Here is a 20,751-nt window from a genome sequence, read left to right as displayed (position 1 = left end):
ATTTTACTAGTTTCACTCATTTTGTTGTTAATTGAGGCTACTTTCATTACTATCCTAGCTCCCGCTAAAACAAGGTGAAGCTTTCCCTCATTACCTATGGTCATATTGTTCTCCCCACAAGGGGCCACAATTACCTATTTGGTAAGGCTAGCATACTGCTCTTCTTGGAGGAATATTTCTTGCCAGATTGTGTATTGAAAAAGTTTTAGGAAATAGTTTGTCTTCAAGAATCAAAATCCTGAAAAATCACAGGCATATTATGAAGAAAGGTGTAGTATGGTAGATAACGAAACTGTCCCTTTCCATGATGGGCCAGCAGTGGTAAGAGTATGAATGATGTGTGCATGTGCATGATGCCTTGTCTGGGCTACCTTTTGATAAATTGTTGAGCTGGTGAAAAGTGAGGACTGAAGGTAAGCTAAAATCAACAAAAAATTTTTTTTAATCAAATAAAAACACTTTATAATATTAAAGGACCTTTGTCACTGTCTACTCTGTCCCCAGGTTGTGGGCGTGTGTTGTGAGAATGTGGTTGGCTACATGCCAGTGCCAGTGGGTGTGGCTGGACCCTTGCTGGTGAACGGCAAGAAGTACATGGTGCCACTGGCCACCACTGAGGGCTGCCTGGTGGCTTCAACCAACAGGGGCTGCCGGGCACTAGTCAATGGCGTCAAGAGTCAGATCATCCGGGATGGTATGACCCGAGCGCCCAGCGTTAGGCTTCCCTCTGCCACCCAGGCCACGTGAGCATTATTCCACCTTGTACTTATGTTACATGGCTCATTGCTGTCTATTTTTCTCTTTTAAATACTAGTTAACTGTAATAAAATATATTAAGAAAAAGCTCATTAATTAATATATGCATTGCTATGTGTACAAATTAAATATTGCTTACATATATACATTTGCTATTATTTATGGTTTAGTGAAACATGTTCTCATACATCACTACTAAATTACTTATACTGCTATGTTTGGCTTACAACAAGAATTCTTTCCCAAATCATCATCAGAAAAAAAATGCAGTTCAATGGCAAATTTTCCAAGAACTTCAAAAACTAGAAGATGAAAATTTGTCATTTATACATTTTGTAAGATGCAAATAGGAGTGTTTTTTTTTTTTTTACCTTGCAATGCACACTGAAGTGTGTATCATTAGCAAAATAGCAAGAAAGTAAAAAAAAATTATAATCTTACTCACTAAAGTGATGAATTGGTCAGATGTTTAGTAACCTGTTGTAATAAAGATATATATATATATATATATATATATATATATATATATATATATATATATATATATATATATATATATATATATATATATATATATATATATTTATTTATTTATTTATTTATTTATTTATTTTTTTTTTTTTATTTATTTATTATTTTTTTTTTTTATGTTGAAAGTTGTAATTGTAGATACAGCAACAAAGTTACCAGCAAAAATACTTCAGATTTCTTGTTTTATTATCAACATTTTGCCTTTCCAATGAAGGCACCATCAGGATCTAAAAAAAGACAAGCAAAATATATAAACTGAACAAAGAGTCTTATCTAGACATTAAAAAAGTAATCAAAAGGATACAAAAAAAGTAGAAGAATTAAAAAGTTTCTAAAGTGAAACAATATAAAAGGGGATAAAAAGCAAAAAAATAAACACAATAATGCACAGATTACACCAAAAAATGACCAAAAACAATCAAGTAAGGACTGGGAAAGACTAACCTGTATTTACCTAGTTTTATTTACCTAGTTGTATTGTACAGGGTTTGAGTGGGGCTCATAATGTCCTGTCTCCATATCTCCATTTATCTAGTTTTTCTTTAAAGTTATGCACTCTATGTGCTGTAATAATTCCATTATCCAATGCATTCCATTTTCCACCGTTCTGTGTGGAAAACTATTTTCCAATATCCTTCACACACTGCCTTATCCTGATCTTTTCATGTCCTTTTGTCCTTCCATCTTCTGCCAACATCACCAGGTCTTCTTTGTCTATTTTTTCAATATCATTTACTATCTTATACATTGTTATTAGGTCGCCCAGTTCTCTTCTATCTTGTAAGGTTGGCAGTCCCATTTCCTTAAGTCGTTCTTCATTATGTGAGGTCCTTTAATTCCGGCACCATCTTTGTAGCAATCTTCTGTATCTTTTCCAATTTCTTTATATCCTTTTTAGAGCTGGGAAACCACACCACTGCTGCATATGATCACTCCAAGGTCTTTTTCCTCTTTAGTCTTCATTATTTGCTTCTCCCCCATTAAATAGTTCCATGCTGGTCTTCTCTAACTCTTTCCTAGTTCCATTATGTGGCATTAAACTTCAATTTCCACTTTTTGTTCCATTCAAAGATCTTGTTTAAATCTTCCTGCAACAGCAGACAGTCCTTTCTGGTTTTGATAACTCTTAGCAACTTTGCATCATCAGCGGATAAATTTATATAACTGTTCACCCCAATGTGAATGTCGTTTACATAAACTTGAAACATAATGGGGGTTAACACTGACCCTTGTGGCACTCCGCTAGTTACTTTACCCCAAGATGAGTATGTATCTCTAATCACAGTTCTCATTTCCCTATCCTTCAAATAATCTCTTGTCCATTCGAGCAAGGTTCCACGCAGTCCTCCTATGTACTCTAGTTTCTAAAGAAGTCTTCTGTGCGGGACTTTATCAAAAGCCTTTTTAATGTCCAGGTATACTGTGTCTACCCATCCATCTCTGTTTTCAAGTCCTGCAATAACTCTCGAGTAGAAGCTTAACAAGTTTGATACACATGACCGCCCTGTCCTGAACCCAAATTGTCTTCGATATGACTTGCTCCTCTTCTAGAAATTTAACCCATTTTTCTTTGATAATTATTTTACATAACTTCCCCTATGACACTTGTAAGTGACACTGGTCTGTAGTTTAGTGGTTCAGTTGCCTTTCCTCCTTTAAATATCAGTATTACGTTGGCTCTCTTCCACTCGTGGAACTTTCCCTTCATTTATTGAACTTTTAATTATTTTCCAAATTGGATCCAGTAATTGCTCTTTACATTCTTTCAACACCCAGCCTGATACACCATCTGGCCCTATTGCTTTTCTGACTTCCAACTTATTCAGTAATCTTCCAATATCCTGTTTGTGCACTGCAATCTCCTGTAATCCTTGGCAATTCAATGTCCTATTAGGTTCAGTGAAATCATCATCTGCAGTGAATACCGTTTTGAAGCTCTCATTCATTATTTCACACATTTCCTTCTCTGTTTGGTATGTCTTCCCTTCTTTAATTCTTTTTTGAATTGTGTCCTTATTCTTTGTTTTGCCATTTACAAACTTGTACAAAAGTTTGGCTTCATCCTTGCTTTTATCCACTACATCCTTCTCAAACTTTCTTTCTTCCTCTCTCCTTACTCTAATATATTCATTTCTGGTATATTTGTACTGCTGACTATTATAGTCATTTCCCTGCTTTAAGAGTTTCTTCCACGCTTTATCCTTTGCTTTTTTTGCTTTTATACATCTAGCATTGTACCAAGCATGTATTTTTTCTGAACTCTATAAATAGGAACAAACTTTTTTACTCCCTAATTGTATTTCCGTAAGAATATGTCATATTTCTCTTGTACAGTCTTCCTGCACATAATATTACTCCACTCAATATCAGCAAAATAACTCCTTGATTTTTCAAAATCCGCTCCTGCATAATTTAATCTCTCTCCTTTATAGTCCTCTCTGTAACTTATCTCATCTTCCTCCTGCATTTCCACCTCTAATGTCACATGATCACTTTTTCCCATTGGACATAGGTATTGTATGATTGGAGGGGACTCTGGTTTCTTTGTGAAAACTAGGTCAAGCAATGATGGTTGTTCTTCCCCCCTGTACCTTGTTGACTCCTCCACCCACTGGTCCATTGTATTAATCATAGTCAACTGTAACACTTTCTCACTCCACTGCCCAGCATTATCCATTACTTCCATCTCTCTCCAGTTTATTTTTTTACAGTTGAAGTCTCCAACTAAGAGTATTCTTCTATCTCTTCTTATCATGTTATCTAGGCACTTTATCATCTAACTTTGCATATCTTTATACTCTTCTGATCCCCATGTACTAGTCTGGTGGAATATATGTAACTATAATTTTTCTTTTCTTCAAATCTTCTGTTCTGGTTGTTACTCCCATTACTTCCACCTTGTCCTCACCATATTGCGCATCCTCCACACATATATTATCATGAACCATTATTAGCACTTTATCCTTCCAGTCCCTCCTCCAGGTATTATATCCCTCTTTAAAGTTGACATGGATCTCTTTTTTCAGAGTTTAAATGGCTTTCATAATTCTGGCATGTGGTTTTTAGAGCACCATTCTGTTTCCTTATTTCTAGAATCTCCTCTTTTAATTCCTGGTTTATTCCACTGACCTCACATTCAGCTACTCTCAATTTCAGAGCTGTGTTTTCCATTTGCAGTTGGTCTTGTTTGTCCATGAGACTGGACATCACCTCATCATACATCGTAATTCTCTTTCTACATTAATAAGCCTTCTCATATTACCTCGTTCATCCCGGAAACCCGAGAAATCCTTTTCCATAGTATCTTCAGTCAGTTTCCTTAAACCAATAATGGTTTCTATAAAGCGTTGGTTTTCACTCGGCATATGTGTGTGTGTGTGCATGTGTGTGTATTTGCCTAGTTGTATTTTACGGGAGGGGAGCCTATGCTTGTGTTGTCTTGTCTCTGTATCTCACTGTATCTAATTTTCTCTTAAAGTCATGTATAGACTTTGCACACACCACCTGTTTTTAGACCCTGATGGTGCTTTCATTGGAAAGGCAAAACTTTGATAATAAAAAGAAGAAATCAGAAGTTTTTTGCTGGTAACCCTGTAGCTTCATATATATATATATATATATATATATATATATATATATATATATATATATATATATATATATATATATATATATACAGTAAGGTTCCGAGTTACGTCAGAGTTACGTTCCTGAAACATGACGTAAGTCGATTTTGTACGTAACTCGAGTTTTTGTACTTTCAAAGCATATTATTGAGTTTTCGACCAATAATTTTTTATGGTTATTCAGGTAAGTAAAAGGTTATATTGTTATATTGGTATATTATTTACAACTATGTAGGAATATATTGATTAGGGCATGACGAGGACTGCAGGTTGCCGAGAGGGCGACCTGAGGCCGCCAGGAGGGTGGGCAGGTCGAATGTTGTGACGCCCAGGGCGGGACAGCTGGGAACTTTGTGGAGTGTGGTAGGAGTAGAAGCGTTATGTAAGTAAAAGGTTATATTGTTATATTATTTACAAGTATGTAGAAATATGAAACACAAGCTTGTTTTTGTTGTTGATTAGGGCTGCGAACGCGAAGGACTGCATGTTGCCAGAGGGGTGGACGCCTGAGGCTGCCAGGAGGGTAGGCAGGTCGAATGTTGTGACGTCCAGGGTGGACAGCTGGGAGCGTAGTGCAGTGCGGTGGGAGTAGAAGCGTGGGCAGCGGGGCAGGAAATGCAATAGGAAAGGGCAATAGGGATCAGCAGACAGGCGCAGACGGCGCAAGTCAGCTGCGAGTGTCGTGTGGCCCAGGCGAAGGCTCCGGAGTTGTTATTGTTGTGATGGGTGTGCGAGCCCTCAAGGTCGTCAGCTTCCCCGTTGTCATGGTAACGGGCTTCCCATTTTCTTCTTCTCTCCCTCACACACAGATGCTGCCTCCCTTCTCATGTCTTAATTATGTCCTCTTTTTTCTTGTAGCGTAATGGTTTTCCTTTTCTTAGCATCACTGCTGTCACTAAGAAGTTTTCTTTTTGGTGCCATTGAGCAAGATACTAAGATAGTCAGCAAACGCAGATGTAGGAACACACTTGCCAGGGGCGACGGTGTGATGGAACTGAGGTACGTAAAGTGTTATTGTATTCAAGCGTGAGGTGGGCGGTGTGGCGGATAACCACTAGTGACGCCTGGCGGCCAACAATAACAAAAAACCCCGCACTTTACGATTTATAAATTTTCAATTTTTTAAATCTTAAATTGCCTTATAGTGGACTGACGTAAGTGCGAGTTTGGCGTAACTCGAGACCGGCGTAACCGGGACCTTACTATATATATATATATATATATATATATATATATATATATATATATATATATATATATATATATATATATATATATATATATATATATATATATATATATATATATATATATATATATATATATATATATTGAAAATTATAAGTTGCTTGGGATATAATGTGACAAATAGCGATGTTAGTGGTATTGATGATGCCTGTGATTTGTGGCCACCACCACTGCTTATGAATGGTCTTGTGTCACCTCAGTAGTAATAAATCACCACAATGACAATGCATATATAATTGGTAGGCTATTTGTATGTGAGGGAATGAAGGTTGGGACCACATTATTCACTTCACTGCATAATAAGACCATTGCAGTGTGTGTGTGATTGAGTGTGAAGTGGCACTTTTCATTGCTTTAATTTATAAAAGTAGTATTTATAAGCAGTACTGAATCAATTCAAATCTGTTGAATTGTGTAGTTTTCTCTGGTGCAGAACTCCAGGCACAAATCCATATCACACTCGCTACAAAATTGTGAGTTAGTGCACTTGTGAGGGTGTCTTTTCATACCCAGACTGGAGTAGGATTTGAAACACATACAGTTTGTTTTCAGCCAAGTTCAATGAACAATTAAGCAGTCTGATTTTTTTATTTATTTATTTTTTTAAGTTGGTGTTGTAGATTATTCACGGCAGTGGCACTGAGTGTATGTAAGATGCCATGGACATGTTCATATTGCTCAAAATGGTATACAGGGGATCCTCGCAATTCGACGGGGTTAGGGTGGTTTCTCATCGGTTGAATCGTAAAGCAATTTTTCCCATAAGATACTTAAGAATTACGGGGGATAGGGACCAACCTCCAGCCTAGACTCCCTCAAAACATCACTATAACCTCTAGAAAACACTAACTTAGACTAAATCAGTACTATTAAACACATTAGGGTGCTGTACAGTACATTTTTGGAAATAAAAACACTTGCAGTGGTCTCATGGTACGTTGTCCCTGTTCTTCCAAATTGTTAATACTGTTGATCTAGGGACACTTATTTGTGTTGCAATGACTCTGTGAGCTATACCTGCCTCACACTTTCTTATAAGCTCAAGCTTATCTTTGAAAGGGAGGAAATTGTGCTTCTTAGGGCTGGGGCTGGAGGTGGCTTTCATCGTCTTGAGTCAGACGAAACACACGTTTTCCTCTAGCATCAATGTTTAGTCAAATTAAGATCTATGGATTCTAATTAACACTTTTATAATAAAATAAATTTTCTTGTTAATTGGAATGATGCTATAATCTCAAATCAATAGAATCTTGATAAGTAGATGTAAATATATTTGTGTATATATATATATATATATATATATATATATATATATATATATATATATATATATATATATATATATATATATAGATAGATAGATAGATAGATATATATATATATATATATATATATATATATATATATATATATATATATATATATATATATATATATATATTTTTTTTTTTTTTTTTTTGTCCTAGCCTAGCAATAAAAAGTAGTTCAGTTTTTTGTTTACATTTTTCTGGCTCTGTGATGTTCCAAGGCTTCTCTTCCAAGGAACAACTGGCCAAGATGAGCAGCTCTGTTGCTTATGAGTGGACAAAGCTGTCTGAAGAGTTTCTCATAGAGAGCATTAAAGGCCAAAAATAGCAATGACTTGCTGGGGGTGAAGGGGCCGCCATGTTTGTTTACAGTTGACAAACGACACAAAGGCGGAAGCGAACTTATGTGTGATGACCAGCGTTGACAGAAGTTGACAGTCTTCAGAAAGTTGGCAGAAAAAGTTGAGAGGAAAAGTGTTAGTATGGCACCGCCTGTGATGCACAGGGTGGCGCTGGTTTACACTTTTGCCTGGCAGGTTTGTGGCGAATTTGGTGTGGTAGCGTATTTGACCATTTGTGTGGCGCGAGAGATGTGAATGTCAAATTGGTGAGTCAGTTGGTCGAACCTTGAGGATTGGGTATTAATTAACTGAGTTCGAATTGGCGATAATTTGAACTGCGAACGGTGGAATCGCGAGGATCCCTTTATTTGAACATGCAGAGGAAGACCAGTGCTGGGATTACTTCTCACATTGTGTCCTAAAGCTTGGCCCCCCAAAAAATCATTTATATATTTATTTATTTTTATTATTTTTTATTAATTAGTTAATTTATTTATTTTTATTTATTTATTTTCATTTATTTATTTATTTATTTTTTGTTGTATGCGTGTGTGCAACCAATACCTACTGAATACCACGTGGTCTGTTATTTTCTTGAAGGACTCACATGTAACATCTGTACAGATGGATTCCTAATGAAAAAAGGAGATTATGAAATATTCCTTGGCATTTTAAGTTGCACAATGCAACTATCTTCTTTTATTTACCGATTTCCTTTCACTCTTTCTTGTGTGATTGTTACAAGAACAAACTGGTGCAGATTATCAGGGACTACTACATGTAGGACTGATGGCTTCTTGCAGCTTCTCTTATTTTTTTGTTTTCTTAAGCAGACAGTGAAGCCTGAACCCCACACTTTTACTGCATTATCCACACAGGGAGGTGTACATGTGGCTCAGGAAGCGGGAGAACTTTGCTATCATCAAGGAAGGGTTTGACTCCACCAGTCGCTATGCTCGCCTGCAAGACCTTCACGTGGGCATTGCTGGTCGCCTGTTGTATATGCGCTTTGTGGCTCATACAGGGGACGCAATGGGCATGAATATGGTTTCTAAGGTGAGGATTGAGCCACTGTTTAATATAAACTGTAGACAGACCTTTTGGACAGCAGATGACCATACTGGTGCAGAAAAGGGATGATGATAGAGGTGTCACAAAGAGATTGTTGATATAATCAGTATGTAGCAAGATTGCTTGAGTAGAGGTATGTGGTGGGGAATTAATGGTATATAAAAGGAATGAGTGGCATATACAGGCAGTAACAGTAAATCCTGCTTAAATCGGATTGGAATGAGGCAGATGTCAGATAGATCACACTTAGGATATTTATTTTTTGTTTATTTAAGATATTTTCATTCTATCTTCAGTGCACCAACAGGCATTTTTCTTTTACCTTTGATCGAATAGTTCTAAGCCACTAGGCTTATATACTGGCTAAAATACCACTGATAGCTCTTACTTCATCCATGTCATTTGAGGAGTCCAAGCATTACAGGCATGAAATCAGTGTTTACACAGGTGACTTATTTACCATGTTGTAGTACCTACCTCAGCTTTTACTCACATAGGAAGTATGTTTTCAATGTATTTACCTAGTTGTAGTTTTACAGGGCCTGGGCTTTATGCTCGTGTGGCCCTGTCTCCATATCTACACTTATCCAATTTCTCTTTAAAACTATGCACACTTGTTGCTGACACCATTTCCTCACTCAAACTGTTCCAAGTCTCAACACATCTTTGCTGGAAACTATATTTTTTAACATCTCTCAGACATCTTCCCTTCCTCAGTTTCTTACTATGCGATCTTGTGCTTCGACTGGCATAATCTTCTTTCAGGATTAGTTTCTCATTATCCACTTGATCCATTCAGTTAATCAATTTATAAACTTGTATCAGATCCCCTCACTCTCTTCTCTGTTCCAAGGTTGGTAGATCCATAGCTTTTAGTCTCTCCTCATATGTCATCCCTTTAAATTCTGGAACCATTCTTGTAGCCATTTTTTGTAGTCTCTCCAATTTCCTTATGTGTTTCTATTTATTGAGGGTCCACACAACTCCTGCATATTCCAATCTGGGTCTTATTTTAGTACTTATCAATTTTTTCATCATTTCTTTGTCCATGTAGTCAAATGCTACTCCAATATCCCTTAGCAAATTATATGTCTCTCTGAAAATTCTATCAATATGGTTTACCGGTTGATTGTTTTCTTCCATCATCACTCCCAAGTCCTTTTCCTTTTTTTTACTTTTTCTAGCTTTACTCCATCTCCCATCTTATAGATTCCCACTGGTCGTCTTTCACTTTTTCCCATTTCTATGACATGGCTTTTGTCCACATTGAATTCCATCTCCCATTTTTTACTCCATTTCTGGATCTTGTTTAAGTCTTCCTGCAGTATTTCACAATCCTCTTTTTGTTTTATGACTCTGCACAGTTTGACATCGTCCGCAAACAGATTTATGTAGCTGTTCACTCCCTCTGGCATGTCATTTATATATATGAGAAAAGTATTGGCGCCAATACTGATCCCTGTGGCACTTCGCTGTCTACTGCTCTCTAAACTTGGACTTCATATCTTTAACTACCGTCCTTATTTCTCTCCCCCTCAAGTAATTTTCCATCCATCTCAGTGTGCTTCCTTTTAAGCCATCCTCTTCCTCTAACTTCCATAGTAATCTTTCATGTGGCACTTTATCAAACGCCTTTTTTAAATCTAAATAAATACAGTCAATCCATCCCTCTCTATCTTGTACTTTTCAACTATTCTAGAGTAGAAACTCAATAAATTTGTTACACACGACTGACCTTTTCTAAAACAAAATTGGCTATTTGATAATAATTTGTTGTCTTCAAGGAACTCAATCCATTGTTTCTTTATTACTCTTTCACACATCTTGCATATTACACTAGTTAGTGATACCGGTCTGTAATTTAAAGGTTCTTCTTTCCTTCCACTCTTATATATGGGAACCACCTTACCTCTTTTTCATTCTACTGGTACTGTTCCATTTTCTACTGAGCATTTTATGATGTTGTATATAGGACTTGCTAGTTCTTCTCTACATTCTTTTAATATTGTGCCTGAGACTTCATCCGGTCCCATTGCCTTCTCCTCATCTAATTCCGTCATCAACTCTTTTATTTCAAGCTTGGTTACTTTAATCTCTTTCATATGGACAGTCTCTCTATTACCCTGTGGCCTTTCAAATTTGGATTCCTTAGTAAAGACCTCCTGAAATTTACTATTTAACAGTTCTGCCATACTTTTTGGGTCTTCCACCATCCCGTTCTCTCCTTTTAACCTTTCTATTGTTTCTTTTTGCCTTATTTTTCCATTTATGAATCTATAGAATAATTTTGGTTGTTCCTTACATTTTTCGACAATGTCCTTTTCATAATTCCTTTCTTCTTCCTTTCTCACCTATCATATTCATTTCTTGCTGTTTTGAAGTTTTCCTTATTTTCTGGATTTCTGTTTCTTCTCCACCTTTTCCATGCTCCATCTCGTTTCTCCTTTGCCCTAGCACACCTGGCATTAAACCAATCTTTCTTTCCTTCTTCTTTAGGTCTATATTTTGGGACATATTCCCTGACTCCTGTTTTGTATATTTCCAAAAATAAGTTATACTTCTCTTGCACCATCTCTGAGTTTTCCATCTCCTCCCAGTTTACGTTTTTAAAATAGTTTTTGAGATTCTCAATGTCAGCCTTTCTGTAATTTAATCGGTCTCCTTTGTATGATTCGTCTCTATCTTCCTTTCCTTCTTCTATATCCATTTCTAGTATTACTTGGTCACTCTTTCCCAATGGGCACTTATATCATCATTCATTTGTATACCCCTTGTAAAAAGTAGGTCCAATCTCGCCGGCTCATCGTTTCCTCTGAATCTTGTGTTTTCCTTTACTCTTTGGACCATCATATTATCTATCATTAGATTCAGAAATCTATCTCCCCAGGCTTCTTCCCCAATACCACTTTCATAAGTTTCCCAGTCCACCTCCATACAGTTGAAATCTACTAATATTACTTTTCTCCTTTCTTTAATGATTCTTGTAAGACTCCTTATTGTGTCATTTATCATGTCTTTATATTTTTTATTGGTCCATGAATTTGTTTTTGGTAGCACATATGTTACAATGATTGTTAACTCCTTTTTATTAATAAGTATCTTAATATACAGTATTTCTGATTTTCCTTCCCCAAATTCCACTTGATTTACCACCATCTCTTTCTTTAACATCCTCATGACTCCTCCTCCTCTTTTGCCCACTGTCTCTCCTCTATATATTATACCTTTTATCTATGTCTATTTTTATTGCCTCATTTAACTTTGTTTCCACCAGGCATACAATATCTGGTTCTTCTTTCTTTATTTAATCTCTTAATTCTAATTTACTAGTCATGACATGGCTTTTGTTCACATTGAATTCCGTTTCCCACTTTTTACTCCATTCCCAGATCTTATTTAGGTCTTCTTGCAGTATTTCACAATCCTCCTTTTGCTTTATAACTCTGCACAGTTTCGTATCATCTGCAAACAGATTTATGTAGCTGTTCACTCCTTCTGGCATGTCGTTAATATAAATGAGGAAAAGTATTGGTGCCAATACTGACCCCTGTGGCACTCCGCTTTCTACTGCTCTCCACTTGGACTTCATATCTTTAACTACTGTCCTTATTTCTCTCCTCCTCAAATAATTTTCTATCCATCTCAATGTGCTTCCTTTTAAGCCATCCTTCTCCTCTAACTTCCATAGTAATCTTGCATGTGGCACTTTGTCAAATGCCTTTTTTAAATCCAAATAAATACAGTCAACCCATCCCTCTCTCTCTTGTACTCTTATCAACTATTCTAGAATAGAAACTCAATAAATTAGTTACACACGACCGTCTTTTTCTAAAACCAATTTGGCTATTTGATATTAATTTGTTGTCTTCAAGGAACTCAATCCATTGTTTCTTTATTATTCTTTCACACATCTTGCATATTACACTAGTTAGTGATACCGGTCTGTAATTTAAAGGTTCTTTCTTCCTTACGCTCTTATATATGGGAACCACCTCAGCTCTTTTCCATTCTACTGGTACTGTTCCATTTTCTATTGAGCATTTTATGATGTTGTATATAGGACTTGCTAGTTCTTCCCTACATTCTTTTAGTATTCTGCCGGAGACTTCATCTGGTCCCATTGCCTTCTCTTCATCTAGTTCCTTCATTAATTCTTTTATTTCAAGCTTGGTTACTTTAATCTCTTTCCTATAGACTGTCTCGCTATTACCCTGTGGCCTTTCAAATTTAGATTCCTTAGTAAAGACCTCCTGAAATTTATTATTTAATAGTTCTGCCATACTTTTTGGGTCTTCCACCATTCCGTTCTCTCCATTTAACCTTTCTATTGTTTCTCTTTGCCTAATTTTTCCATTTGTGTGTGTGTGTGTGTCTGTATGTATGTATGTATGTATGTATGTATGTATGTACAGTCAACCTCCGCTTAATGAATGTTCACACAACGAAATTTCGCTACAACGAAGGTTTCCTTTTACTACCATCTGCTCGTTTAACGAACACTAAACTTGCTTTAACGAAGTTTTATCCAGGTAATTTTTTCCAAGTTTGAAAGCCCGCCGTATCACGCAAGCCGACAGGCTTTTGAATACACCAGCACCTCTCATGAACAACACGTGCACCACTCACTCCTCCTGTTCAAAACAATAACAGCGTCAGCAGCAGCTCGTCTTCCCTCGCTCAACTTACCACCAAAACGCCCTGCAATGTCGCCTAGCGTTGCTAAGAAGACCAGAAAGTCTGTTACTCTCGAAGTGAAGCTGGATATTATTCACAGACATGAGAGAGGCGAGAAAACTAATAGCATTGCTCACCACCATCTTGACTCCATCTACTGTCTCTACTGTTTTCAAGTCAGCAGACTCTATTAAGAAGGCTGGTGAGACCGTATCTTCCTTGCAAGCTAAAAGAACCACCTGAACTCGTGACTCTACAATGGATAAAATGGAAAGCCTTGTGGAAATATGGTACATAAGTTTTTTTTGTGATACAATGATGCGCCCTTTGTTTACATTCCACAGGTTGCCGGTTAGTGTCTTTCCCGTTTCACTCTCCCTCCCGTCAAAATTGAAGATCATCAACATTATAAAATTATGTACATACATACATTAGTGTACATTATAATGACTTGAATTAAACTGCCTAAATGTTTAACTTCATAATTTTTACTTTCATTAAACCTTTAGTACTATGATGCACTCTCACTTTGTTTACCCTCAATGGAACTTCAAGTCAGGGGTTAAACTTGTTATAATCGGTTCGCTTAACGAAGTTTTGCTTAACGAAGGGTTATTTAGGAAGGTAACCCCTTTGTTAAGCGGGGGTTGCCTTTATGTATGTGTATTTACCAAGTTTACCTAGTTGTATTGTACAGAGTTCGAGTGGGGCTCATAGTGTCCTGTCTCCATGTCTCCATTTGTCTAATTTTTTCTTAAAGTTATGCACATTATGTGCTGTAACAACTATATCATTCAGTGTATTCCACTTCTTCACTGTTCTGTGTGGAAAACTGTATTTTCCAATATCCTTCACACACTGGCTCATCTTGATCTTCTTTACATGTCTTCTTCTCCTTCTAGCTTCTGTCACCAGCACCAGGTCTTCCTTGTCTATCTTTTCAATGCCATTGACTATCTTGTACATTGCTATTAGGTACCCTCATTCTCTTCTATATTGTAAGGTTGGTAGTCCCATTTCCTTCAGTCCTTCTTCATATGTTAGTTCATTAGTTCCGGCACCATCTTTGTAGCAATCTCCTTTATCTTTTCTAATCTTCTTGTATCTTTTTTAGAGCTTGGAGACCACACCACTGCTGCATATTCCAGCTTTGGACGTATCATGCTTGTGATGATTTTTTTCATCATATCTTTGTCCATAAATTGAAATACCACTCTTATATTAGTCAACATTTTATATGATAATCCAAGTATCTTATTTATGTTTTTTCGGGGTTCAGATTTTCCTGTATGATCAGTCCCAGATCATATCATCATATTGCACTTCCTCCACACATATATTATCACGAACCATATTTAGCACTCCTCCTCCCTCTTTTTTCTTTCTGTCTCTTCTCCAGCTGTTATATCCCTCTTCTTTAAAGCTAACATGGATCTCCTTTAATTTTGTTTCTACTATGCACATTACATCAGGTCTTTTTTGTTTCAAATAATCTCTAACCTCCAACACACTAGATAACAACCCATCTTTTTTTTTTTTTTTTTTTATACCATGTGGGCTTTTCACGGGAATTTATGGGCTAAAGGGGATACTTTTTGGGTACCCCCTATCTCAAAGCCCACCTGCTAGGAAACCGTTGCCCCGAGTGAGGAAGCCCAACCTACACTCGGACCGTGGACAGGATTCGAACCCGTGCGCTTGGAGACCACTTAGATCCCAAAGCACGCATGGTTCCACTGTACCACGGCGGTATATTAGTATGTCACTCTTAATTTCTTGCCTCTTCCATGACCTCCTTCCAAAGGTACCACTTCTTCAGTATCATATCTAGAACACTCCAGTAGAAATTCTTTTCCTCAATCTCCATCTTTTTCTCATTTATATTCCTAGCTTCATTTCTTAGCACTTTCTCCTTTTCCCTCTCTTCCAGGTTCATATCTCTTTTTATTCATATATCCTTAAATTCAGTATCATCAGCCAGTTTCCCTCTTCTTGTCTTAATCTCCTCCACCGCCACCTGCGATCTCATTCTCACTTTCATTGGTCTCTTTACCCCTTCACTAAACCTTCCCTACCTTATCACTACCTCCACTTCCTGGTCCAACTCCTGTGTGTTGTCCTGGACCTGTTTGATAATAGTGGACATCGGGATGAACTTGAGTGAAGAGATTGTAGCAGCAGAAAGTGTGCGCAATTTCAAAGAAAAGTTGGGTAAAAGTAAATATGGAGACAGGTCACTATGAGCCTCACTCAAACCTTGCAATATATAACTAGGTAAATACACACTTTCTTTCTTCATAATTTGTAGGGCATGATATAGAACAATGTGTAAGATTTATTGGAACTATTTGTTGTAATGAGATTAATGGTATTAGATATAAGATGCAATAAAATTACACTACTTAGTTGTAATAGAAACTCAAACAGGGGAAGAGATAATCATAAGAGAATAAGTCCCATCATTGACCTCAGTCTCACTACATGTGCCAATAAGTATTTATTTGACATGCAATAACTTTATTCTTAGATATGATGTGCCCAGTAATTCATTATTGCAACATATTAAAAGGGGACATATATTTATGTAACTGAAGTAGTTTTCTGGCATCTTAGAAGTGTTTGAATTTTACCCATAAATGGAGATGAATAAATCACCGAGCATCCTGTTACTTAAGGGTTAAAGGAAATTAATCTGCCAATATTAGAACAAAGAAGAAAAAAAGGGGAAAGTCATTGCTAATTTATAAATTGTTGAATAGAGTAGAAGAGATAGATAATGAGAAACTCCTGCAAAGAGAAGTAAAAAATACCAGTTACATTTGAAGACAGCAAAAAACTAAGAAAAGGAATAATGCTTTACTAACATTAGGAAATGTAGTTCCTCACAGAGAAATATAGAAGTTTGGAACATGCTAAATAAGGATATAGTATTGACAAGTAGTGTATAACAAAGAAGAAATGAGAGAAGTGTAGATATGGGGACAGAACCACATGAGCGTAGTTCAAACTGTAAATTACAACTAGGTAAAAATACATATCATTCACATTTTCACCTCTCTTTAAAATTTGTGAAGTGTCTGGTCCCAAGAACTTCAGATGAGAGATTATGGATATGTACTTTACTTATTCTTGCAGTGTAATATGATTGATATCTCGCATTATTACTGAAAGTATAGTTGTGTCTTTAGAAACCTTACAGTGTATTGTTGCCTTAACATTCTTGCCACTCATAAAACAATTTTTAGAAGGATAAGATTTCTGTGATGTTTTTTTGTAGATTAAGAAATGTTTTCTTCTTAGGGGACTGAGGCAGGATTGAAGGCCCTCAAGAAATTTTTTCCTGAAATGGAGGTGTTGAGCATGAGTGGAAACTATTGTGTGGACAAGAAACCTTCAGCCATTAATTGGTAAGTAACGTAAACAAGATAGAATTGAAATGAGACACAAGATAAGGAATGCTATATGTATATCTGATGGTTTCTTAGTTTCCCTTATGAGAAGTGATTATATTTTGTCTTCTACTGCTTCTTACTGATGAGGAAAAGAGTTGGTGTGAATATTTTTTGGATGTGCATAACAAACAAGTACAGGAATTTTCTTTACCACATGTACTCTGAGACCAGCATTTAAGATCTGTTATTACACATAGCTTCAAAACTTTACTTTGTGAATTATTATTAGAAATATGTATGCACTTTGAAAGCCATGGTGTAGTATTCATCCTTTCCCTTTACCAATGTAGGAAAGAGAACTGAGGGAAGTCAGTGGTGCATATTATAGTATTCACCCTTTCTTTTACTTAATGCAGGATAGAGGGCCGAGGGAAATCAGTGGTTTGTGAAGCCGTGGTCCCAGGGAAGGTGGTGACTGATGTGCTGAAGACTCAGGTGCCTGCCTTGGTGGAGGCCTGCATCACTAAGAATTTGGTGGGCTCCTCCCTAGCTGGCTCTATTGGGGGTAACAATGCCCATGCTGCCAACATTGTGGCTGCCATGTTCATTGCCTGTGGTCAGGTGAGTTTTGCCTCATCTTGTAATGGGAGCCATGACTTGTAGTGATCGGGTAGAATTCTTTGACCCTTTCCTGGCTGAGGATCTGTGTACAGTGGAGGCTCAATTCTCGAACTTAATTAGTTCCAAATGGCTGCTTGTGTATCAAAAAGTTTGATTTCTTGATACCTATAAATCAAATAATTTGTTCTAACCTTAGCAAAACCTTAATTTTTTCATAATTTTTATTTGTACTTACTGTAGATGAAGGCAGGTGATGGATAACATTGAAGAGGATGGATGAAAGGTGAGGAGGGAGGTTATTTGTCAGAGGGTGAGTCACCATTCATGAAAACATCTAGTAACCTGTCTCTTGGTGTGATTCCTGTGAACCCACTAGTGAAGGGCTGTGACTCACTAACACGTGCACTTTCACTAGATTCCTTATTTTCACCACTAATAAGAATAAGCTTCTTTGGTGCCATTTAAAATTTTTAAATGAAAAACTATAGACAATGCAGGAGAATGTTGTTGTTCTCACAACCGCAGGAGGCAGGGAGGGAGAGGGTAGCCTTTGTTTGCAACCATGTCCGGATGTTCAAGTACCAGATATTTTTTTGACTATCAAGTCAAACTGTTGCATTCAATTATCAAAAAGTTTGACTTCAAAGACATTCAAGTATTGAGTCTTCACTGTAGAGACGTTTCAAAGACTGGGACTTTGTCTGATCATTTATGTGTAGATGTTTGTTCTGAATGTACTGCACTAAGTTGTAGCATGGTCTTTATATAGACTGTTCTTTACAAATAACAAAATTCATAAAATAAATCATTATTGGCATCTCAAATACCCAGACTTTGTCAACATTCCCTCTCAAGGCTGGACACCACTTTTGTTTTGTCGGTGGCAGATGTGCTATGCACATAAACTAATATTGGGAATTTTTGCATTTCTTCCATTTTCTTTTATTATTATTAATCTTTCATGTCAAAGAGAAAAAAATTCATCTGTCAGCAGAAGCATTGCCTAAAAATGAATTAGTACAAAACGAATACTTGAAATTATGAAGAAAAGTGGAAGTAAATTATATCCAGGTCACAATTCCTGGATAAGAGCACCTCCAAGTATTCATAAAGATTTATTTACATACATTGTCACCAATCAAACTTTATATTGTATATATGTACGTATATATATATATATATATATATATATATATATATATATATATATATATATATATATATATATATATATATATACATACTATATACACATACATACATACATACATACATACATACAGTGGAGACTCAATACTTGAATGTCTAAATACTCAAACTTTTTAATACTCAAAAGCAAAAGTTCGATTTAATACTCAAAAAAATATCTGATAGTCGAACGTCCACACGTGTGGTTGTAAACAAAGGTTCCCTGGTGTGTCTGTTACCCCTCCAGTTGTGACTTGTGCTGTCACGGTCATCAGAATAACACTCTCCTGCATTCTTTCATTTATAAACTTAATTAACACCAAAGGCTTATTAGTGGTGAAGATGTCTGGTAATCAAACGGCTGTACATTTGGTTGTATACAAAGCTCTGTCATCTACCTTCTTGCAGCCACCATTGTACTGTTCTGATACCTTATTAATGGTAATGCTGGTATACTGGATGCCAGTGCACATCCCTAGTCCTGCCGCAGTCTTGAGAAAACAACAATCTTTTGCATTGTTAGTTTTTCATTTAGAGACTTGATGGCACCAAAGAGGCTTATTAGTGATGAAAATAAGGAATTTAGTGAGAATGCAAGTGTTAGTGAGCCACAGCACTTCATTAGTGGATTCACAGGAATCACACCAGGAGAAAAGTTACAACGACGTTTCCATGGATGGTGACTCATCATCCGGCTACCTCCCTCTTTCTCCCCACCCTTCTCCCCTCCTCTTCTAAGCTATCCATCACCAGCCTTCACTTATGGTATGCACAAATCGAAATTGTAAAAAAATACATTGAAATTTTTACATACTTGAGGTTTTGCTAAGATTAGAATGAATTACCTGATTTATAAGTATCAATAGTCAAACTTTTTAATACTTGAACAGCCATTTGGAACTAATTAAGCAAAAAATAATAAGAGAAAACAACAAAACAAAGAATACATAAACACAACACTCACTGCGTCACTGCCTTAACCACTCACACCACAGTCAGTCACCATCTTCCTCTGAGCTTTACCACTTTATCAAAAATCCACTTATCAAAAATAACCCCACATGCAGAAGAAGATGAAGGATGTTTTGGGGCCATCTTGGTGAATTATAGGCAGATTGAAGAGATTTTGTTTGTACTCAGTGCTGGCAGACTGCAAGAGGCACGAGAAGAGCGGAGCTCCCACCTATCGGCCAGCTGCGGTACTCTCTGGCGCACAGTTTGAAATTGCGTCTGGCGCTCAGTTTGAAAATGCGGTTGGGCCAAATCACGTATAAGCAAACCGATCGCATAAATTAAATTAATTATATTTTTTCGGTCACGTTATAACAAAAGCGCGTAAATCGAGTTACATATATATATTTATATATATATATATATATATATATATATATATATATATATATATATATATATATATATATATATATATATATATACATATATATATATGCAGTAAGTCCTTGTTATACGGTACATATGCGTTCTTGAAAACATACTGCAAATCGAAATTACCGAATAACCGAATCCATTATAACATGTAATGATAGGAGTTGTGTTCCAGCACGTCAAAAGTCACCCCTACAGACATGACAATACATGAAAATACTTAAAAAAAAAAATGTAAAGTACTGCACAAAAGAAATAAACAAAATGTTTTTATTTACCTTTCACTCACCACGTATTCTATCAGATGGTGTCCCTCCCAAGGCTAAGGGACAGTAGGGATTTCAGCCCTTACTCATAATATCCACAAAAAACACACTGTAAGGATTTCACTTGGGTTCAGTGGGAAATGCGGGAAGAGTCTGATTGTTGTGGTGGCCGGGAAGCATGGTGCTACGGTATGGTGTAAGCAAAACAGGAGCGGATACAGGCAACCCCGTTTAACGAAGGTTCACACAACGAAATTTCGCTATAACGAAGGTTTCATTTTACTAGCATCTGCTCGTTTAATGAACACAAAACTCGCTTTAACGAAGTTTTATCCAGGTAAATT

The 20,751-nt window shown here is 36.6% G+C and overlaps 1 protein-coding gene across 1 annotated transcript in view; it reads left to right on the top strand.

Moving 5' to 3' along the window:
- The window catches only part of LOC123509823 (3-hydroxy-3-methylglutaryl-coenzyme A reductase-like), a 217,752-nt gene that overhangs the window by 169,260 nt on the left and 27,741 nt on the right, over positions 1-20,751 (top strand). The window contains exons 12-15 of the mRNA XM_045264392.1: positions 505-743; positions 8,688-8,865; positions 16,855-16,961; positions 17,363-17,567. Coding sequence (XP_045120327.1) covers positions 505-743; positions 8,688-8,865; positions 16,855-16,961; positions 17,363-17,567 — 729 coding nt within the window. The remainder of the gene's footprint in view (positions 1-504; positions 744-8,687; positions 8,866-16,854; positions 16,962-17,362; positions 17,568-20,751) is intronic.

Source organism: Portunus trituberculatus, chromosome 27 (assembly GCF_017591435.1).
Source record: "Portunus trituberculatus isolate SZX2019 chromosome 27, ASM1759143v1, whole genome shotgun sequence".
Classification (NCBI taxonomy): domain Eukaryota; kingdom Metazoa; phylum Arthropoda; class Malacostraca; order Decapoda; family Portunidae; genus Portunus; species Portunus trituberculatus.
The sequence above is the reverse complement of the archived record's forward strand: the minus strand, read 5'-3'. Positions and strand labels throughout refer to the sequence as shown.